The sequence below is a fragment of the Taurulus bubalis genome (assembly GCF_910589615.1).
Source record: "Taurulus bubalis genome assembly, chromosome: 17".
NCBI lineage: Eukaryota > Metazoa > Chordata > Actinopteri > Perciformes > Cottidae > Taurulus > Taurulus bubalis.
Genome location: NC_136605.1, coordinates 21,656,841 through 21,680,546, shown reverse-complemented (window position 1 = coordinate 21,680,546; position 23,706 = coordinate 21,656,841). Strand labels below are relative to the sequence as shown.

Below are 23,706 nucleotides of genomic sequence, written 5' to 3'. Positions count from 1 at the left end.
TGTGACGTTGATCCACAGAACAAAACAAAAACATTTTCAAAACGTTGGGAAACTAAAACTGAAGTCGGCATGAAAGAGATTTGTTTTTATAAATAAACACAAACGTTCTGCTCATAAAGATCCACAAAGTGTTCAGAATCATCAATAAGAAGCATCATAAACAAACATATCAGTAATTCATTCGAGAGGAACCTGAACTCATCACGAAATCTTAGTTTTGTGTAAAAAAAAATAATTGTTGAGTCTTTAATAAATTATAGAATAATGCCTATTTATGTATTTATTAATGAAAGTCGGATTAAATACAAATTTAATAAAAAGCCAAATTAAATTAGTTTTTTGAAGGGCAGAACATTTTCATAATTATGAGCCGAGTTTGAATAATTTTATTCACAAAATAAATTTTATTGTTGATACATTTTTATATTTCACATTCTGATAACCTTTTGTATCATAAAGTTAAATAATAAAATAATTATAGGAACAACTCAACTCATTACTATGAATTATGATTCATTTTTAAATGCTTTTTTTGTCACTTTTCATTGACATCAAAATTATGAAACAAAACATTGTTAATAAAAAAATAAAATGTAAAAAAAATTAAACTGCCAAAATATTTGTTTGTTTTTTAAAAGAGTAAAATGTCTCATTGTCAAAATAAGCAGAGTTTTAATAATTGTTTTTACACGATCTATATCCATAAAACTATTAATAACTTTGTTTATTTATAGGATTTAATAGTGAACACTTTGCGGCTCCATATTTTACAGGTTTTATTCTTTTTGGCACCAAAACTTTGTGACAAAATATTGATATTAGTATTCAGCTCGACTGTGCGGACGCTCGACATTTTAATACTGGCTCAAAAAAAAGAAACGAAAAGAAAGCCGATGGCCGGCCCAGAACTGTAGCCCTCCAGAGGGATGCTGGGAAATGTAGTCCTCCTGTTTATCGCTCCATCACAGTAACATTGCTCTCATTCCCCCACCTAGTGGTCAACAATGGCAATTATATTTTTAAAGATCGGCATACGACATAAATACTCCAGCTGCAGTAGAGGTAACAATGATGACGTCATCTATTATTGTTGTTATTGTTTCTCTAATACAGTCAAAGCGTTCGAACAATCGCTTCTTACGTTGTTTATATAAATAGATAGTGTGCATGTTATTCATACAAATGTCTGTACACAAACGTCCATGCAGCTGTTCGCGCCTTAAACGCACCACGAACATCCCTATCTACAGATGAGGACCGGAGGGGGGGGGGCTATCACTCACACACACACACACACACACACACACACACACACACACACACACACACACACATACACAGCTGTAGAATTGTCTCCCTTTAAAGGAGCAGTCCGACATTTGAGAGGTTTTTCTTACTTGCAGTTTTAAGTCAAACGAGAATCACCGGAATAAATCAATTAGTCGACTAATTGATTAGTTGATTGATTGTTTACAAAGTAATTTTCAATCATAAACTTTAAGACTTCAAGAAAATGGACATGTTTCCCTATTTTCTGACGTTTTGTGGAACAACTTCTTTTTGTACATCGTTTACGCCACAGTGTGTACAAGTACACGAGAGAGGAAGAGGAGTACCTCTATTAAAACTACCAGATGAGACCAAACATACTGAGGAAAAAAACGGCTCAATTCTAATATTTCAGATTGTATGAAAAAACTTTTAAAATCTTTAAAATATCACATTTTATATCGTTGAAGGTGTTTCACGGCGAGGATGAATGTCGGACTGTCCCTTTAAGAGGGTGTTAAGGGGCGGGGCAGAAGAGGTGGACGTCCCTTTAAGAGGGCGTTAAAGGGGCGGGGCAGAAGAGGTGGACGTCCCTTTAAGAGGGCGTTAAAGGGGCGGGGCAGAAGAGGTGGACGTCCCTTTAAGAGGGCGTTAAAGGGGCGGGGCAGAAGAGGTGGACATCCCTTTAAGAAGACATTAAAGAGGCGGGGCAGAAGGTGGACGTCCCTTTAAGAAGACATTAAAGGGGCGGGGCAGAAGGTGGACGTCCCTTTAAGAAGACATTAAAGGGGCGGGGCAGAAGGTGGACGTCCCTTTAAGAAGACATTAAAGGGGCGGGGCAGAAGAGGTGGATGTCCTTTTAAGAGGACATTAAAGGGGCGGGGCAGAAGGTGGACGTCCCTTTAAGAAGACATTAAAGGGGCGGGGCAGAAGAGGTGGACGTCCCTTTAAGAAGACGTTAAAGGGGCGGGGCAGAAGAGGTGGACGTCCTTTTAAGAAGACGTTAAAAGGGCGGGGCAGAAGCGGTGGACGTCCCTTTAAGAAGACGTTAAAGGGGCGGGGCAGAAGAGGTGGCAGTGTTTAGAATCTTATCGTCACTACAAAAGAAAAATAAACAGTTACAGATAAAAAACAAACAAACGGGGTTTACAGTCGACTGTTATTTACAAAGTTTACAGTGTTTTTTTGTCGTTTTTTTAAAAGCTCCACGAGCGTCAGTTTAACTCTCGAACCTGTGCAGCCCATTCAATGTGGCACAAAATCAACATTTCTCTTTTTTTAAATTGTTTTGTTTCATCACTGTTCCTGTGCAACTCTTTCTAACAGTGATCTTATTAATAATAATAATAATAATAACAACAATAATAATAAAAAAAAGAAAAATGGCTTCCTCTCTTTTTCTTTTGGAGCACCAGGAACGATTTAAAGTCCCGGAACACTTTGTTCAAATCTACATTTAAAATCTGAAAACAAACTTCTGCTTCTTCACCGACAACAGACCTCAGGTCATAATCTCAGGAGGAGGAGGAGGAGGAGGAGGAGGAGGAGGAGGAGGAGGAGGCGGCGGCGGCGGCGGCTCATGAGTAGGAGAGGTGGGACCCGTTGGAGATGTGGGAGGTGACCGACGTGCTCCGGCTCAGCCCCCCGTCGCTGCCCCCGCCCGGGCCCCCGGAAGCCGTCCTCCTCAGGGGCTGGGGGCTGTTCCTGAGGGCCACGAGGCCGGGGCCCCGGATGCTCAGGCCGCCGCCGTAGCCTCCCTGAGACGAGGAGGAGGAGGAGGCGGAGGAGGGCGGGGAGGAGGAGGACAGGGAGATCGGGGGAGGCGGCGGCGGCGGAGGCAGCAGAGCCAAGGACTGGGAGGAGGCGTGTGTGGCGAGGTGGTGGTGGTGGTGGTGGAGCTGGGAGTGGTGGGGGTAGTGGCCTCCTCCTCCTCCTCCTCCGCCGCCTCCCCCTCCTCCTCCTCCCACCCACTCTCTGGGGCGGTCGCGCTCCCGGCCGTCGTGGCTCTCGCGGTACAGCTGCGGCGTGCTCTGGTGGTGCTGGTAGTGCTGGGGGAGGTAGTGCTGCTGCTGCTGGGGGTGCGGGTGGGGGTGAGGGTGGTGGTGGTGGTGGTGATGGGAGGAGGCGGAGGAGTGGGAGGAGTGGGAGGAGGAGGAGGAAGAGGAGGGCGGGTGGCCCCTGCTGCTCTTGTGCAGCTCGCTGTCCCTGCCGAGGCCGTGGGAGGAGGCGATGGACTCGGCGCGGATGAAGCTGCCGCCTCCTCCACCTCCTCCTCCTCCTCCTCCTCCTCCTCCTCCTCCGTGGTTCTGGCTGCGCCACGACGGCGTGGTCACCGAGTTCTGCACGCTGTGGCTCCAGTGGCTGCCGGAGCGCGGGACGGGCCTGGAGGGCCAGCCGCCGGAGCCCGAGGACGGGCTGGGAGTCGGGTAGCCCTGGTTGAAGGCCTCGGCCGGGATGCCGCTCAGCGCCATGTTGCTGAAGCCCAGGCGCATGCTCTCCGAGTCGAAGGCCTCGATCTCGTGGGCCTGGCGCTCCAGCAGCGTCCGGATGCGCTCGGAGCGCTCGTTCTGCAGAGACAGCATCTCCTCCTCGATCTGACCACGACACGGCACTCCGTTAGGGACGGAGACAACAACAAACATCTGGAGAAACATTCACCTGGCGATCTTTCACTATTTCCCAACACCCCGTGACCCCGTGACCCCGTGACCTACCCGTTGCTCCAGCAGCGCCCGGCGGATGGACACCCTCTGCTCCAGGTCCTTCACCTCCCTCTCGTGCTGCGTGTCCGTGTGGATCTTGATCTTGCTCTGGTAGGCGTTCAGCAGCTCCAGCTCCTGCTGCAGCTGCATCCTCAGCACCTGGTACTCGGCCTCCTGGGTCTCGTCCAGACGCAGCTGTGGGAGGAGACACGGGGAGGAGGAGGGATCAGAGGAGGCACGGTGACCATGACGACGGAGACGATGGTGGCGACGACGAAGACAACAGCGGCGAAGACAACAGCGGCGAAGACGATGGCGGCGATGAAGGCGACGACGGCGGGAAAATATGCTGTTATTTATCACAGGAAGTGAACCGGAGTCCGGTTTAGGAAAAGATGGCGGCTACTACGAGTCTGCTCGTGTTAAACTATTTATACTATATATAGTTATATATATATATACTATACTGTTGTTGAGAACACTTCAATAAATAAATAAATACGTGATGAATAGAGAATAGAGGACTTCAAAGGAACCTGAAGATCTGTATCAGTCGTTGTGTTGAGTTGTTGTGCAGCAGGTATTACGGTGTTGTTGTTGTTGTGTAGCAGGTATTACGGTGTTGTTGTGCAGCAGGTATTATGGTGTTGTTGTTGTGCAGCAGGTATTACGGTGTTGTTGTTGTGCAGCAGGTATTACGGTGTTGTTGTTGTGCAGCATGTATTACGGTGTTGTTGTTGTTGTGCAGCAGGTATTACGGTGTTGTTGTTGTGCAGCATGTATTACGGTGTTGTTGTTGTGCAGCAGGTATTACGGTGTTGTTGTTGTGCAGCAGGTATTATGGTGTTGTTGTTGTGCAGCAGGTATTACGGTGTTGTTGTTGTGCAGCAGGTATTACGGTGTTGTTGTTGTGCAGCAGGTGTTACGGTGTTGTTGTTGTGCAGCAGGTATTACGGTGTTGTTGTGCAGCAGGTATTACGGTGTTGTTGTTGTGCAGCAGGTATCACGGTGTTGTTGTGCAGCATGTATTACGGTGTTGTTGTTGTTGTGCAGCAGGTATTACGGTGTTGTTGTGCAGCAGGTATTATGGTGTTGTTGTTGTGCAGCATGTATTACGGTGTTGTTGTTGTGCAGCAGGTATTACGGTGTTGTTGTTGTGCAGCATGTATTACGGTGTTGTTGTTGTTGTGCAGCAGGTATTACGCCGTTGTTGTTGTTGTGCAGCAGGTATTACGCCGGTGTTGTTGTTGTTGTGCAGCAGGTATTACGGTGTTGTTGTGCAGCAGGTATTACGGTGTTGTTGTTGTTGTGCAGCAGGTATTACGGCGTTGTTGTTGTTGTGCAGCAGGTGTTACGGTGTTGTTGTGCAGCAGGTATTATGTTGTTGTTGTTGTGCAGCAGGTATTACGGTGTTGTTGTTGTGCAGCAGGTATTACGGTGTTGTTGTGCAGCAGGTATTATGTTGTTGTTGTGCAGCAGGTATTACGGTGTTGTTGTGCAGCATGTATTACGGTGTTGTTGTTGTGCAGCAGGTGTTACGGTGTTGTTGTGCAGCATGTATTACGGTGTTGTTGTTGTTGTGCAGCAGGTATTACGCCGTTGTTGTTGTTGTGCAGCAGGTATTACGCCGTTGTTGTTGCTGTGCAGCAGGTATTACGGCGTTGTTGTTGTTGTTGTTGTGCAGCAGGTGTTACGGTGTTGTTGTGCAGCAGGTATTATGTTGTTGTTGTTGTGCAGCAGGTATTACGGTGTTGTTGTTGTGCAGCAGGTATTACGGTGTTGTTGTGCAGCAGGTATTATGTTGTTGTTGTGCAGCAGGTATTACGGTGTTGTTGTGCAGCATGTATTACGGTGTTGTTGTTGTTGTTGTGCAGCAGGTGTTACGGTGTTGTTGTGCAGCAGGTATTATGTTGTTGTTGTTGTGCAGCAGGTATTACGGTGTTGTTGTTGTGCAGCAGGTATTACGGTGTTGTTGTGCAGCAGGTATTACGGTGTTGTTGTTGTTGTGCAGCAGGTATTACGGTGTTGTTGTTGTTGTGCAGCAGGTATTACGGTGTTGTTGTTGTGCAGCAGGTATTACGGCGTTGTTGTGCAGCAGGTATTACGGCGTTGTTGTTGTTGTGCAGCAGGTATTACGGTGTTGTTGTGCAGCAGGTATTACGGTGTTGTTGTTGTTGTGCAGCAGGTATTACGGCGTTGTTGTTGTTGTGCAGCAGGTGTTACGGTGTTGTTGTGCAGCAGGTATTACGGCGTTGTTGTTGTTGTGCAGCAGGTATTACGGTGTTGTTGTTGTTGGTGTTGTTGTGCAGCAGGTATTACGGTGTTGTTGTTGTTGGTGTTGTTGTGCAGCAGGTATTACGGTGTTGTTGTTGTTGGTGTTGTTGTGCAGCAGGTGCGCGGGGTTCCTTGCCTTACTCACAGCCTGTGTGGACAGCATGTCGTTTATGGAGTGGTCGTACTGCTCGGCCAGGATGGCCAGCTTACGCGTCTGCTCCTCTTTGAGGCGTTTGAGGACGGCCTTGTGGTCGGATTTGGGAGTGCTCTCCAGCAGGTGGTTCCTCAGGGCTTTGTACTGCCGGGTCTGGATCTTGCAGGTCTCCTGGAACTGACGCTTGATCTGCATCTCTTTGGACTGAGACGAGGTTTTGATTACAACCAGCGAGGAATTGGGAGGATCACCTTTGACCTCTGAGAGCTCGGGCCGCTACTTACTTTGAGGCTCTTGGGCTGCTGCCGGACCTCCATGGCGTGCTTCTGCCTCAGCTCCTGCTCGCGCCGCTTGTTGTACTCCATCTGGTTGGTCAGCTCCGTCTGGTGCTGCGTCCGGATCAGGTCGGCCCGGGTCCGCTGCACCGAGCCCAGCTGCCTGAACTCCAGCTCCTGGGTGGACTCGTGGTGCCGAAGCAGCATGGCGCACTCCAGGTCCTTCTGGGTCTGCTTCTTGTTCAGGTCCTGGATGAGGAGGAGGAGGAATGTAAGAAGTTCTGCTTTTGTGGTTTTGAGGAAAACATCTCATTTAAATCCTGATTATGTGTGCGTTTGTTCTAAACAAAATCATAGAGTGAAGAGAGGAGGAGAGAGGAGAGCGGAGGAGAGATGAGATGAGAGAGGATGAAGAGGAGAAGAGGAAAGAGGAGAAAGAGGAGAGAGAAGAAAGAGGAGAGGTGAAAGAGGAAAGGAGAGACGGGAGGAGAGGAGAAAGAGGAGAAAGGAGAAGAGGAGAAAGAGGAAAGGAGAGATGAGAGAAGAAAGAGGAGAGGAGAGAAGAGTTCTCTCTACTTCTGGTTCTGTCTCCAGAGGATCAGGACTTTTATTTTGAAAACCAGCGTGATCCTCGTACCTCCCTCAGCAGGTCCTGCTCCAGGTTGTGTCGAGCCAGCAGCATCTTCCTCTTGTACTGGCGGCACTGCAGCTCGTAGTACTGCCGCTGCCGCCGCAGCAGGCCGGCCTCCTCCTCCGCCTGCATCTGCTGCAGACACTCCTTCTGCCGGATCAGCCACTCCTGCTTCTCCCTCTTGGGGGTGGACTGGTTCTCGCTCAGCTCCTGTTGAGAGGGACGGGAGGAAAGAGGTTCAGGTCTTCTTTTGGCTCCCGGTCTGCGAGGGTTCGGCCTTGTGACGGTGTGCGTTGACCTCTGACCTCTTTCAGCTGATCTTTGCGCTGGCGGTACTGGCGTTTCTGTGACTCCAGTAAACTGGTGAGCTCTTTCTTCTGCTGGCCCAGTATGTGCTGCTGGAACTTCTTCTCCTCCGTCAGAGCCGCTTTCACCTGCAGGACGACAAGCGAGAGGCTCGAGGTCAGAGCTCAGCACAGAAAACATCCAACAGGACATCATGATGTTTCTCTAGTCTCTGATCGTGTGACTTTGTAAACAACCAATCAGTGTTTAGACCAACAGGAGGAGAGCTAGTAACGTTAGCATCACCGCTAACGGAGAACCAACAGGAGGAGAGCTAGCAACGCTAGCAGCACAGCTAACGGAGAACCAACAGGAGGAGAGCTAGTAACGCTAGCATCACCGCTAACGGAGAACCAACAGGAGGAGAGCTAGCAACGCTAGCAACACCGCTAATATGATGCGTTCAGGTGTAATCTCGTAAAATGTAGTGTTGGTGATGAACTAGAATGAATCCAGATTCACATGAATATAAAATAGATGTTAGAGATAAATTATGATGTTTAACTTCCTAACAGCTCTGAGCTCATTGTTGCACTTCATTCGAATATAACAATAATATCTGTTATTTACTCGAAAAGAACACTTAAACTACTATAACGTAGTAAAGTTAAGTAGTTGATGATACATATTTGAGCTCTGTGTCCTTATATATAAATATAAATAATAATATAAACATTCTGCGCCCCACCTCTTTCTCCAGGATGGCCTGGTGCTTCTTGGACAGCTTGTCGGCCTCGGAGGAGAAGCTGTTCCTCTGGTTCTCCAGCTCCTTGTCCAGCTTCAGCTGGTGCTCGTCCATCTCGGCCTTCAGCTTGTTCTCCAGCCCCATCAGCTGCTTCTGGTGCTGCCGCCGCATGCGCTTGTACCCGGACATCTGCTCCCGCAGGGCCGAGCCCTGCTCGTGCTCCTGGATCTGACGGGTCACCTGGAGGAGGAGGAGAAGGAGGAGGAGGAAGAGGAGGAGGATGAAGAGGAACACCATTACATTGAGAGTCAGACTCCAGTTTATTTATTTACAAATCAAAAACAACAAAGTCTTTCACGTTGAGAATCTGGATTCATATTTACCATCAAAGCAAATCTGAATTCTGTGTCGACGCTACACAATAACACTGAAAGAGGAGGAGGAAGAGGAGGAAGAGAAAGTGGAGGAGGAGGAAGAGGTCTCTGTGTCGAAGGTACACAATAACACAATGCTGCTCCTCGATGAGGAGGAGAAGGAGGATGAAGGGGAGGAAGAAGAGGAGGAGGGGGAAGAGAGGAAGAGGACAGGAGGAGAGAATAGGAGGAAGAGAAGGAGGAAGAGGCAGAGGAGAGAGGAGAGGAAGAAGGGCAAGAAGAGGAGGTGGGAGGAGAAGAAGAATTAGAAGAAGAAGAAGAAGAAGAAGAAGAAGAAGAAGAAGAAGAAGAAGAAGAAGAAGGAAGAGAAGGAAGAGGAGGGAAGAGGAAGAAGAGGGAGGAAGAGGAAGGAGAGGAGGACGAGGAGGAAGAAGAAGAGGAAGGAAAGGAGGAGGAAGAAGAGGAAGGAAGAAGAAGGAGGAGTAACAGGAGGAGGAGGAAGAAGGAGGAAGAGCAGGAGGAAGAAGAAGAAGAAGAAGAAGAAGAAGAAGAAGAAGAAGAAGAAGAAGAAGAAGAAGAAGAAGAAGAAGAAGAAGGAGGAGGAGGAGGAGGAAAAGGAGGAGCAGGAGGAGGAGGAGGAGCAGGACTTACCAAGGAGGCGGTCCGGATGGTGGCGAAGTGATCCCGGTTGCGGTAATAAGCTCGACGGCGTCCGGCTAAAGGCGCCTGAGGCGGGTCCATCTCTGGCTGGTAGGGGTCATCATAGATGTTGTCCTGGCCCTGAGGAAGAGGAGGAGGAAGAGGAGGAGACGGGTCATTAAGTGATTAAGAGCGCGGAGCACACGGCTACGTAGTTGTTGTTGTTGTTGTTGTTGTTGTTTACCGTGGGCCGGTGGATGATGGAGCTGTTGGAGGTGACGGTGTGCTCGCCCTCCTGCATCATGGCCATCTCTCCGCTGCTGTCGTCGGAGGCGTCGGCCAGACTGTTGACCGAGCTGCTGTGGGAACTGGCCGAGATGGACATACTGGGAACCGACTGGGAGCTCTCCATGCTGTTCACGGTCCCAGTACGCAGCAGGTACGTCTCCACCTCCTGCAAGAGCAGCTCCCTTTAAACGCCAGAAAGAACTACAAACTCTCTTTAAACACCAGAAAGAACTACAAACTCTCTTTAAAGCAACCAGAAAGAACTACAAACTCTCTTTAAACACCAGAAAGAACTACAAACTCTCTTTAAAGCAACCAGAAAGAACTACAAACTCTCTTTAAACACCAGAAAGAACTACAAACTCTCTTTAAACACCAGAAAGAACTACAAACTCTGTAAACACCAGAAAGAACTACAAACTCTGTAAACGCCAGAAAGAACTACAAACTGTCTAAACGCCAGAAAGAACTACAAACTCTCTAAACGCCAGAAAGAACTACAAACTCTCTAAACGCCAGAAAGAACTACAAACTCTCTAAACGCCAGATAGAACTACAAACTTTTTAAAGCAACCAGAAAGAACTACAAACTCTTTAAACACCAGAAAGAACTACAAACTCTCTTTAAATGCCAGAAAGAACTACACGCTCATATTATTAATTCTGGTATGTGATTTATCGTTGTCGTTGTCTTTATCGCCCCCTACTGGCCCGGTGAGGGATTGGAGTTGGTTGTCAAGTGTTGACGGAGATATATTTAGTCAAACAAAGGTTGTGTGGCGAGAATATTTTATTTTTAACGCAGAGGAAAATATCTGTTTTTAATATGAGTGATTAAAGCCCTCGCTACACGTATGTGTGTATATATATATATATATATGCATCTGTATTTTATACTTCCTCTCCTTGTGCCCTTTTCCTTCTTACCCACCCTCCCTTCCTCCCCCCTCCCCCCTCCTCCCTTCCTCACCTCCTCATCCTCGCCTCCCTCGGACGCGGGCCCGTTCTGCTGGGTCTCGTGGAAGAGGATCTTCTTCATCTTGCGGTACTGCAGGTTGTCGAGTTCTCTCACGGCGTCTTTAGTGCGCGCGATCAGGTCCATGATCACCGTCAGCGGACGCTCGCGGCACAGGAAGCGATGCTGCGGGAGGGAAGGAGGCAAGGAGGGAGGAGAGTGAGCGAGACTGCGATGAAGACGAGGGTTTATGTTTAGGGGGGATGAAGCCGGACCGGTTCTCACATTCAGCAGCACGTCTGAGGTGGGCCGGTCCTGAGGAATCTTCTGCAGGCAGGAGTCCACGAAGTTACGGAAGGAATCCGACCTGCAGAGAAACACGGGAGTATGTTGTTTAATAATAATAAAAATAATAATAATATTAATTCATAACGGGAAATAAGCAGATCGAGAGCAAACAGCATCAGGTGTTAATTAATTACTTTAACATTTATCTAAAGTGTATTTTTTAGTGTTACAGCAGCGTCTTATTCATAAGATTAGTTTATAGTGTTTTGTCGGTTACACCTACAGATGTTCATATCTTTGAGATTTAAACCTACAAACAGGAAGTAGTGTGGATGTAGCTTTAAACTCACAAACAGGAAGTAGTGTGAATGTAGCTTTAAACTCTCAAACAGGAAGTAGTGTGAATGTAGCTTTAAACTATCAAACAGGAAGTAGTGTGAATGTAGCTTTAAACTCTCAAACAGGAAGTAGTGTGAATGTAGCTTTAAACTCACAAACAGGAAGTAGTGTGAATGTAGCTTTAAACTCACAAACAGGAAGTAGTATGGATGTAGCCTTAAACAAGATTCAAACAGGAAGTGGTGTGGATGTAGCCTTAAACAATACCCTCAAACAGGAAGTAGTATGGATGTAGCCTTAAACGAGACTCTCAAACAGGAAGTAGTGTGGATGTAGCTTTGAACTCACAAACAGGAAGTAGTATGGATGTAGCCTTAAACAAGATTCAAACAGGAAGTGGTGTGGATGTAGCCTTAAACAATACCCTCAAACAGGAAGTAGTGTGGATGTAGCCTTAAACAATACCCTCAAACAGGAAGTAGTGTGGATGTAGCCTTAAACAATACCCTCAAACAGGAAGTAGTATGGATGTAGCCTTAAACAAGACTCTCAAACAGGAAGTAGTGTGGATGTAGCCTTAAACAATACCCTCAAACAGGAAGTAGTGTGGATGTAGCCTTAAACAATACCCTCAAACAGGAAGTAGTATGGATGTAGCTTTGAACTCACAAACAGGAAGTAGTGTGGATGTAGCCTTAAACAAGATTCAAACAGGAAGTGGTGTGGATGTAGCCTTAAACAATACCCTCAAACAGGAAGTAGTGTGGATGTAGCCTTAAACAATACCCTCAAACAGGAAGTAGTGTGGATGTAGCCTTAAACAATACCCTCAAACAGGAAGTAGTGTGGATGTAGCCTTAAACAAGATTCAAACAGGAAGTAGTGTGGATGTAGCCTTAAACAATACCCTCAAACAGGAAGTAGTGTGGATGTAGCCTTAAACAATACCCTCAAACAGGAAGTAGTGTGGATGTAGCCTTAAACAATACCCTCAAACAGGAAGTAGTGTGGATGTAGCCTTAAACGAGACTCTCAAACAGGAAGTAGTATGGATGTAGCCTTAAACAAGACTCTCAAACAGGAAGTAGTGTGGATGTAGCCTTAAACAAGATCAAACAGGAAGTAGTGTGGATGTAGCCTTAAGCAATACTCTCAAACAGGAAGTAGTGTGGATGTAGCCTTAAACGAGACTCAATCCTGAGCTAAAGAGCAGACGGAGAAGCGTCCTCACCAGTGGTTGGACTGAAGGATGGGGCTTTCGTTCTGAGCGATGTGGTATAAGGCACTCATAGCGTTCATGTTGAACAGTGGGGGCTTCCTCTCCGCTGTGGGAACAGAGCACACGGTTAAAAACAACAAACAATAAAGAAGGTCCCGTCTGGATTCGTCTGCTGCTCTTTAAGGACCACAGGAACCGTGCTGCGGGTCTTTACCCAGCTCTATGGAGGTGATGCCCAGTGACCAGACGTCCACCTTCCCGTCGTACTGGCCCTCGTCCATCGCCAGGATCACCTCTGGAGCCATCCTGAAGAAACACACAACGCACAGCTGAGTCTCACGGAGAGGAGGCACCCATCTTAAATAACAACCTGAAGAGCTTTTAGTGAACGCAAAGGGATGAGTGAACACGTTACAGCCGGCTCTCCTTCAGTCCTGGACCGGTTTAAAAAAGGGTTCTCATTCAAAAACCAAAGAAAGAGAACTTTAAGCTCTGGAATTTTGTTTAAAAATGTATATTATATGCATTTATATGATATAAAACCGGGGATACGACTTCAAGGGAAAGTTATCTTTAGCAGAGAAGTCTTTTATTGATTGTTGTTCTATGCTATGACTAATCAGTCAACTCATTTAATTGTTTATTTCCATTAAAAGGGGTAAATAGTTTATGATGTTAAAAGGTTGGTTTCTTTGTTACACACAAATACCTCTTTTATTCCCATTGTATTCCTCTTATTGATTATTGATTTCCTGGATCAGCTTTAAAAATAAAACTGTTCTCATTCGTCACTTAGACACAGAAACATGGAAAAACACCAAAGTATTGAACTTTGAGCTTCACAACCTCAGACATGTGACAGCGGGTGTGTTTTAGGAACCTTCAGGTCCACCTGCGGTTCCACCTCACGGAGGAACCGCAGCGCCAGCAGCAGAACTCTCACCAGTACGGAGTCCCCACGAAGGAGTTGGCCGGAGCCACGATGGAAGCAGAACCAAAGTCCCCCAGTTTCACCTGACCGGGCTCCGTCAGCAGGATGTTTCCTGCTTTCACGTCCCTACAAAACAAAAGCACGCGTTAGCGCCAACGGAGGCTACATGTAGCATCTTTAAATATTGATATACCGACGTTAATTAGAAAGCTATTTTTTAAATATCATTTTATATTTAATTGATTCCACATGAACTTGTCTATCTGTATTTAATAATAATTTGTAAATAATGAATATGTTTCTGGAGGAGTTTACATGATTATGGGTGTTCAAAAGTTAAAGATATTTAAAATTCAGTTTTTTGTTTTAAATCAGAAAATAATCTATCAATGTTAAAATAGAACATGCAAATAGTTCTAAAACATTAAATACATAAATATTCCAGCAGTGAAAACAGTCGTTACCTGTGAATCATGTTGTGAGAGTGAAGATATGCTAATCCCTGCAGTGCACCATGGGTAATAGCAGCTATTTCCATTTCCTGGAGCGGCTTTTTGTGAACTGGGAGGACGAGAGGACGCAAAGAGTCACACACACACACACACACACACACACACACACACCACCAGGACATAAACACGTATGTGTGAACCGCTGAGGAAGAGGAGCACTGACCTTCCAGGAGGTCTGAGGCCGAGCCGAGGCAGTACTCCATCACCAGCTGAAAGTCAATCAATCAATCAATCAATCAATCAATCAATCAATCGCTGCAGTAAACAACACAGACGTAAACAACGGAGGAGGAAGTAAAAAACTCAAATACTCAGTCAGTCCTGCGATTAAATCTCACGGATCACAAAATACTTAAAGTACGAAAAGTAAAAGAACTCATTCTGCAGAATAATATGTTTACATCATTGGATTATAATTATTGATTAATGTTATTATACTTATTTTGTATTACTTCATATACTGCTGGTGGTTTAATATGTGATATACGTCTTCATCTATTTGTTGCTTTTTTTAAACATACATACATATACACATATACACATATATACATATACATATATATATATATACATATATATATATATATATACATATATATATATACATATATATATATATACATATATATACATATATATATGTATATATATATACATATATATATATACATATATATATATATATATATATATATATATATATGTATATATATATACAACGCATATATATATATATACATATATATATACGTATATACATATATATATATATATATATATATGTATATACATATATATATACATATATATATATATATATATATATATATATATATATATACATATATATACATATATATATATATATATATATATGTATATATGTATATATATATATATGTTGTATATATATATATACATATATATATATATATACATACATACATATACATATATACATATAAATGAACAATATATGTAAATGCATGTATATTATATATATATATAAATAATATATATGTAAATGTGTGTATATTATATATATAATATATATGTAAATATAATAATAAAATAAAAACAATATATATATATATATATATATATATATATATATATATATATATATATATATATATATATATATATATATTCTGACTTAATTAACTAAAGCTATCAGATAAATGTAGTGGAGTAAAAAGTACAATTTCCTTGTTCATAACTGCTGAAACATTTAATCAATCAATCAATCAATCAATCAATCAATCAATCAATCAGCAGTTGTGGTGATCAATCAGCAGATCAAAGGGCCTGAAGGCGGGGCTTCCTGGACGTACCCATGCCGTGTGCTCCTTCAGGTAACAGCCCCGGTACTCGATGGTGTTCGGGTGCCGGAGCTTCTGCAGGAACTTCACCTCTTTGATGATGTCCTGCCATTTCTGCACGTTCCACACACAGATTCATCTTTTTATCCGCCTCATTTATCCACAATCCAGGGTTAAAAGTTGAGAGTACAACAAAAAAAACTACAACATGGCGACAGATCTAAAACTAAAAGAGTTTCTTTGTCTAACGGAGAAAATCTAAATGAATTGTACAGAGAATGAAAGCATGAAGAGGACCATGTTTCTGTGCGTTACCTCGTTGGTCTGCTTGCCGCTGTACGACATCTTCTTGATGGCCACCACCTCATTGTTGCGTATGTCTCGGGCCTGAAACACAGTTCAGACGTTAAACACTCGAGTCCCTCAGAGCCGCCGTCACACACCAAGACGTTCAAAGCTTAAGAGCCTCGAAAACACCACAGCCGTTTTAGTGTGAAAACCCGCAGACGGACAGGTTCACTTCCTGGTTACATCGGCCTCGATTACCCATCGGCCAGCAGGTTCATTCATCTGCTCTGAGGAGGACGACGGACACAAAATGGAGGACTTCTGTGACGTTCACAAAGAAACTGTAGAGGAACAAACACATAAACGCTCTCCAGTCCGACAGAGACGTCCATTGTTGTCCCTTTGAACCCAAAACGTTTAAAAGTGGATGAAGCCTCATTCACCAGAGACAGGGTTCAGACACATTCTGACCGATGGATCCATGACTTTAAAACATACTTCCATGACTTTTCCATGACTTTAAACCAAATGTCCATCACAAACATTTAGTGAAGTCTGGGTGTAAACAGTAAAAAGTGAGTAAATGTAGTATTTAAACTAACAATGAGAATACAAAGCATACAGTAAACCTTAAATGACTCAAATGAATGAGACAATAGTTTGATTAAAAGAATAAACATTTATATAGATGCCTGTATGTATGCCTGCTTATGTTTTGAGTCTTTCTTTTAAAAGCATATTCATTATTTCAAACTCAGCGTAAATGAACGACATGAACACATGAATATAACACATTTACATGACTTTTACTACACTTTTGGGATTTAAATCAAGAACTTTTCCAGGCCTGGAAATAACTATTAAAAAAATTCCATGACTTTTCCAGGTTTTCCATGACTGTAAGAACGCTGCAGGAGAAAATGAGTTATGCAGCATGAAAAAAAGTGAACCGATCAGACGGACGACGAGGTGAAGAAGCGTTCCTCCAAACTTAAATTTAAAAGAATAAATATGACCGGCCATTAAGAGTAAATGTGCCTCAGCGTCCACAACCTCTCTGGATGGATTTGACCCTTTAAGTGCTTTGACAATTACAGCTTTTTCTTTTTTGTACTATTTTTGCAGAATAAACAGAAAACTGATGAGACCGTGGACTTAAGGACCCTCTAATAGTTGTGCAGTGACACTTCAGAACCGCCGTGCCTCTACATGGACGAGCTGCTCGGTGACGTCTTCGTCCTTCGTGTCCAAACAGATTAGAAACTCAAGAGGAAATCGACTAATCCGTCCGGCCGTGATCGCAGACACAAAAAGCTTCATGACCGGATTCTCTTTCCATTTTTAACGGCTTCATCGGGACAAAAATAATGTCCAAAATGCGGCGTGTCCTCCATCACAGGCACGCGTTTCATTCAGACATCTGAGGATGAACTACTTTCTGTGAACGCGTGAAGCATTCATGAGACCAGAGCGAAGCCTGCAGATGGACTTTAAGACCACTTGGTGGCGCCAAAAGACGGAGAGCAGAGGACAAAAGATGCACGTCAACCAGAATAAACGGCATTCATGTATTCATTCATTTCCGGGTGAAATGCTGCGTTTCCTCAGATCTATTCCAGGAGCTTAATCCTGCTAAAACGAGCTCCGCTCTAAATCCCACGTGAGGTCTGCTGCCGTCAGCCGGCGTCACGCTGCGGCGTAAATACACACAGAGCAGCTTTAAATACGGAGAGGAGGCGCTAAGGTCAGCGCTGTGTATAAATACACAAGTAGGGCCCTGGAACTCGGTTCTGAAGAGGAACCGAGTTCTGTCTCTCTGTCTCTTTGTCTCTCTGCCACTTTGTCTCTTTGTTTCTCTGTCTTTGTCTCTCTGCCTCTCTGTCTCTGTCTCTCTGTCTCTTTGTCTCTCTGTCTTTGTCTCTCTGCCTCTTTGTCTCTTCCTCTCTGTCTCTTTGCCTCTCTGCCTCTTTGTCTCTCTGCCTCTCTGTCTTTGTCTCTCTGTCTCTTTGCCTCTCTGCCTCTCTGCCTCTCTGCCTCTTTGTCTCTTTGTCTCTCTGCCTCTTCAATGAGAAAGATTTTACAATTCTTTGTGTTGCTGCTCAAGAAAATCAATTTATTTACGTACAAAAATAATAAAGAAATGTGGATTAATTAATTGCGTTTTATTCTCACACAATAATCAAAGAGGACCGATGACAGTATTGATGAGAGTACTAGTACTACTACCATAAGAGTACCAGTACCCTTAAAACCCTCACAGTACTCGTCTTTTAAATGGATGCACCTCACATCTCGAATGGTGGATGTTCAGTGAGAACACTGTGGAGGTGTGAGTCTCCTCACCGCCTGCAGGAGCTTCACAGGTGTGTGTGTGCGCGCGCACACACACACACACACACACACACACACACACACACACACACACACACACACACACACACACACACACACACACACACACACACACACACACACAGTTCCCACTGTTTTCATAATGAGGTGGCTCTTAATTCTTAGCATTCAGCTTGATGATAAAACACAGAAAAGACTTCCGTCTCTTAGAAGCTGCTCAGCGAGCGTTTCTTCTGAATCCACTTCCTCCTCTGATTTATTCTCAGTTATTGAGCCTCATCTTCTTCTTCATCTTCTTCTTCGTAGCTTTCTGGAAACAGACAGCAACAGAAAAATGGCCGAGGGACTCACAAAGTAAACGGCTCCGAAGCTGCCATGTCCGATCTCACGGAGGTCCGCGAAGAGCTTCTCCGGATCGTCTTTACAGAAGAGGTCCGCCACCTCGGGGTCTTTGAGATTGCCCGCCCGAACACTCGAGGGCATGGCCAGGGCCTGGAGACACAAAGGGGGGAGAGACTCAGGTTAAAGGTCAACGCACGGCCTCAGTGGAAGTCTGACAAATAACATTGTTTGTATTTACGTTTCTCTGATCATGTGACTTGTAAAACATGTAAACAACCAATCAGTGTTGTTCAGACCAACAGGAGGAGAGCTAGTAACGTTAGCAGCACCGCTAACGGAGAACCAACAGGAGGAGAGCTAGTAACGTTAGCAGCACCGCTAACGGAGAACCAACAGGAGGAGAGCTAGTAACGTTAGCAGCACCGCTAATGGAGAACCAACAGGAGGAGAGCTAGTAACGTTAGCAACACCGCTAACATTACTAGCTCTCCTCTTGTTGGTCTAAACACTGATTGGTTGTTTAAAAAGTCACATGATCAGAACAAACAGGAGAGCTAGTAACGTTAGCAGCACCGCTAACGGAGAACCAGCAGAGGTTCCCTTCAGTTACATGATGCGTTCAGGCTCTGCTCAGTGAAAATAAGTACTGGTTGAAGTTAAATGATAACGTTCTCATGATGCGTTCAGGTAATCTAGTAAAATGTAATGTTGATGATAAACTAGAATACATCCAGATGTTTCCACATGAAGATAAAATAGATGTTAGAGATAAATTATGATGTTTAACTTCCTAACAGCTCTGAGCTCATTGTTACACTTCATTTACACTAAGAATGAATACAAACTTAATATCTGTTATTTACTTATCATGTGAACCACAAAGACGTCACAGAAGGGAATGATTGCCTCCTTTCTGTATTTATGGGATATTTCTGATGAAACAAAGCCTCGCAGCACCAGAGGGATGTGATCATCGACCGGCCTGCGCTGAGAATAACAACCCTTTGGTTTAAATCTGGATCCCAGCTTGTTTCTGAAGGGATGTGAAGCGCCTGGTTCTTTTCTCCACTTCAGTCGTGCAGAAACCGTCTAATTGATGTGTTCAACGCGCTGGAAAACGCATTCTTGTTCTCGGAGGAAAGTGACCCACTTGTGAAATCCCCTCGCGTCACCAGAGTCAGAGACGTCGTCGGCTTCCTGTTGCTGCTCGTCTTAAAGAAACAACAACGGGGATATTTCAGGAATTTCATGTCTCATGAAGAGTGGAAACTCTTCATCTCCATCGACCCGGGACCGAATCCAGGAGACGAGTCGCGGCACGAGGGCGAAGCGGGAAGTCGGACTGAAGGCGAGAGCCACAAACAGGAAGTGTGATGAGGAGTTATGGGATGGCAGCTGGTTTTCACAAAGCGCTCTTCAACACGAATGGATTTCAATTATTAACCGGTCAGTTTGGGCATTCCAGCCGGAGCTTCTGATTGGTTGAGAGAGCGCAGACTTTAATCGTCTCTTCGTGTCGGAGAGATGCGACACATTTTTTTAATTTAATGAGATGTTTGTTTGTTTTGCTCCAGAAACAAACTATTTAGATTTTTATCAAAAATTGCAAAGCGGCCTGCTGCAAATGAATAATCTCAGAAGGTACAGAGACGTTCAGGTGCCACATCATATTCTGTGTAAAAATTATCATTCCCTCTAATATCATCTATATAATTAATCTCAGTTAGATGTTTGCTCTATAAGCAGTTCAGCCCTAATTCAATGTGAACATTAACAACAATTAAAATAAGAAATACAATTACTGGCTATTTTAATTTTCCCAGAGCCCAAAACAAATACTTAAAATAATAAAATCAATAATGATAATAATAATCTTATAATGATAATAATGACGGCTCCTGAAGGTTCTGATAACTTCTCCCAGACGCCACCGGGTCCGCCCTTTGGCGGTTAAAAAAGGAAGAACGCCACCAACTTAATTGTGGCTTTCAAAAGGGATCTAAAACATGAACCCTCTGAACCCGCCGGCGGGATAGAAAAGCATGTTTTCTTTAAATAAAATGACAAAACTGCACCGTTTATCAGCCAGTTGCTGTAAAAAACTAAAGATTTTTAAATCTTTTCCGACGGTCCTTAAACACATCATGTGTGACAAACACAAAAAGCAGCCAAAAAGAAGCTCTTCTACATCTTTATTTTTTTAATCGAACATGTTGGTGTTTGTATTTCCAACTCGTGTAGACACTTCATCCTATGGGGGGATATTTAGATTATAATGTTTTCCAAATTTTGTAAAATATATTGTTCAAGAAATTAAACTTTTTTTATGATTTATGCGATTTACTGTGTTATTCTGCACTAAAGACGTGTTCTAGTTCTCTACTTCTATGACTTTTATTTTGAAGGAAAAAAAACAAGGTTAGAGAGTAAAATGTGATGGGAATGTTGTGGTAATAATGTCTAAGGGGTCATTTTTCTGCACCACATCATTCATCATTTTTTGGGGGAAATGGGAAGACGTCTTGTGGTTTCTATTTTTGTCGCTTTCCAAAGGAACCAGATGTTTAAGCAGAAACACGGAGGAAGTAGAGTTCCCTCCACAGGAAGTAGAGTTTCCTCTAAAGGAAGTAGAGTTTCCTCCACAGGAAGTAGAGTTTCCTCCACAGGAAGTAGAGTTTCCTCTAAAGGAAGTAGAGTTTCCTCCACAGGAAGTAGAGTTTCCTACACAGGAATTAGAGTTCCCTCCACAGGAAGTAGAGTTCCCTCCACCGGAAGTAGAGTTTCCTCAACCTCCTGTGTAGGAAGATAAAAACACTAAAACCCCGACGAGGAAACATCTTTCATGACAGGAGCTCCTTGTGAGTGTGACGTTCACAGAAAGTGGGAAAAACCAACGCCTCCACAAACTAAACTGAGGTAATTCCTCATTTAATAAAAAAAAAAAAAAACAGTTGGATAAAAGGGAATAAAGTCACTGATTCTCACGGGGCGTGGTCCAAACTTTATTTTTATTTATTTATATATATATATATATATATATATATGCAATTGATTAGGTTGGTAATTATATAATAATGATAATTATTTTACTGGGACCAAGTATTTTACTATTAGTACTTTTACTAAAGGAACATTTTACTGTAACAGAGTATTTTCACAAGTGTGGTATTAGTACACCTATACAGTGTGGTAATAGTACCTCTACAGTGTGGTATTAGTACTTATACAGTGTGGTATTAGTACACCTATACAGTGTGGTAATAGTACCTCTACGGTGTGGTATTAGTACCTCTACAGTGAGGCATTAGTACCTCTACTGTGTGGTATAAGTACATCTACAGTGAGGCATTAGTACCTCTACTGTGTGGTATAAGTACATCTACAGTGAGGTATAAGTACATCTACAGTGAGGTATTAGTACATCTACAGTGTGGTATTAGTCCATCTACAGTGTGGTATTAGTCCATCTACAGTGTGGTATTAGTCCATCTACAGTGTGGTATTAGCACCTCTACAGTGTAGTATTAGTACCTCTACAGTGAGGCATTAGTACCTCTACTGTATGGTATAAGTACATCTACAGTGAGGTATTAGTACCTCTACTGTGTGGTATAAGTACATCTACAGTGAGGCATTAGTACCTCTACTGTGTGGTATAAGTACATCTACAGTGAGGTATTAGTACATATACAGTGTGGTATAAGTACATCTACAGTGTGGTATTAGTCCATCTACAGTGTGGTATTAGCACATCTACAGTGTGGTATTAGCACATCTACAGTGTGGTATTAGTACATCTACAGTGTGGTATTAGTCCATCTACAGTGTGGTATTAGTACCTTCACAGTGAGGCATTAGTACCTCTACAGTGTGATATAAGTACATCTACAGTGTGGTATTAGTACATCTACAGTGTGGTATTAGTCCATCTACAGTGTGGTATTAGTACCTTCACAGTGAGGCATTAGTACCTCTACAGTGTGATATAAGTACATCTACAGTGTGGTATTAGTACATCTACAGTGAGGCATTCGTACCTCTACAGTGTGGTATAAATACCTCGACATTGTGGTATTAGTACCTCTACAGTGTGGTATTAGTACTGACGTTAGATAACCACGAATAACAACGACCCATCCCGTTTAGCTGCAGCCAAATAGAAACCATTCATATTTTCCACTGAAGGCCCAAACAACCCAGAGACCAGCGCACGGTCCGGGTCGCGGGTTCGAGCCCCGCAGCTCAGCAGCTTTACTCACCGCGACTTATTGTGGTTCCGCTCCGGAACGAGAAACGAACGGTTAGCAGCCGAAGCTAGCGAGCCTCTGTCCTCATAGCCCGGGTCTCCTCTCTCTCTCTATCGGCGGGATCAGCGCGACGTTTGGCCCATTTACCACCGAAGAAGAAGACGTCCCCGGAAGAGAAATTAATAAATCGACGGTTGACCGAATCTCGCTGCTGGTCGCACCTAATATCCCCGAGGTCGGGCTCGTTTCCTCACACCGTTTTTTTTTTGTTCTTTGCTAAAAATCCAAGATGGCACAGACTGGTGGGGCGGGACTCCAGCGCTGACCGGAAGCCGATGCGTTCCATTTCCGGTTGGGTTTCCGCTTCAGAAATAAAAGGGGATAAATAAACCGACCTAGATAACATTACTAATCTAGTGCAAAGGCTCGAAGGCGTGTTTTTTTTTTATTTTTACAATTAATTTGTAATGTATGTAAAACTATTCTGCCGATCACATTATTATTTTATATATATATATATATATATATATATATATATATAAAAATAATAATAATATATATAGTGCATTTTTCTTAATATATTCCATTTTTGTATATATTGTGCATTTTTCTTACTATTATATCCTATTTTTTATATTGTATTGCTTCCCTGTATGTATAAGTATATATAAATAAATGATGGTTGAAGTCATTTTTCATGTAAAACAATTTGCTCGCTCCTGATGTTATAATGTTGATCATGTAAATGTTAATGTGTTCATAATAATGTTGAGTTTTGGAGTGAACAAACATGATGTCACTATGCTTTGAATGGTCAAAGTCTAGAATAGTGCCATTTACATTCTTTTCTAAGAAATCTGAATTAATAAAGCCATGAACAAGGAAACAGAAAAAAAAACATACAAAAATAATTATATTTACATTTAATTTTTATTGCAATGTCCAGCAAGGCAGAGATAAGAAATACATACACATTGCACTTAAGCAAAAGTTTAGAATCTTAACTTACAATTTATACAAACACCTGATGAACAACACCCCTCACCCCATGCAGGATACCCTGGCAGCTCTGCACAGCTCCTTCACACAGCAGCTGATTCAAGGAAGGAGAGGTACCGCAAGTCCTTCCTTCCTGCTGCTGTCAGGCTGCACAACCAGCTGAGCTCGCAGTAGACCACAAATAACATTACAAACCCGTCGACCGATCTCAGTATTGTAGATTTTACTGTATTCTACCATTTATATTACTTTGTCTCTTTACTATATCTTGTTACA

General features: G+C 43.5%; 1 protein-coding gene across 1 annotated transcript; it reads right to left on the bottom strand.

The window, feature by feature from the left end:
* Positions 1–2,846: 2,846 nt before the first annotated feature.
* On the bottom strand, positions 2,847–22,677 carry taok2a (TAO kinase 2a; the record flags this gene model as incomplete). The annotated part of the gene is made up of 20 exons (XM_079233685.1): positions 22,444–22,677; positions 18,194–18,334; positions 15,518–15,589; positions 15,215–15,316; positions 14,044–14,089; positions 13,833–13,929; positions 13,381–13,494; positions 12,652–12,743; positions 12,450–12,543; positions 10,877–10,958; positions 10,607–10,777; positions 9,593–9,802; positions 9,361–9,489; positions 8,339–8,575; positions 7,611–7,739; positions 7,312–7,515; positions 6,684–6,923; positions 6,391–6,603; positions 3,984–4,166; positions 2,847–3,863 (listed from the first exon to the last, which is right to left on the bottom strand). The coding sequence occupies exons 2-20, from the start codon at positions 18,323–18,325 to the stop codon at positions 2,847–2,849; spliced, it is 3,564 nt and encodes a 1,187-aa protein (XP_079089811.1). The 5' UTR covers positions 18,326–18,334; positions 22,444–22,677.
* Between the last annotated feature and the right edge of the window lie 1,029 nt (positions 22,678–23,706).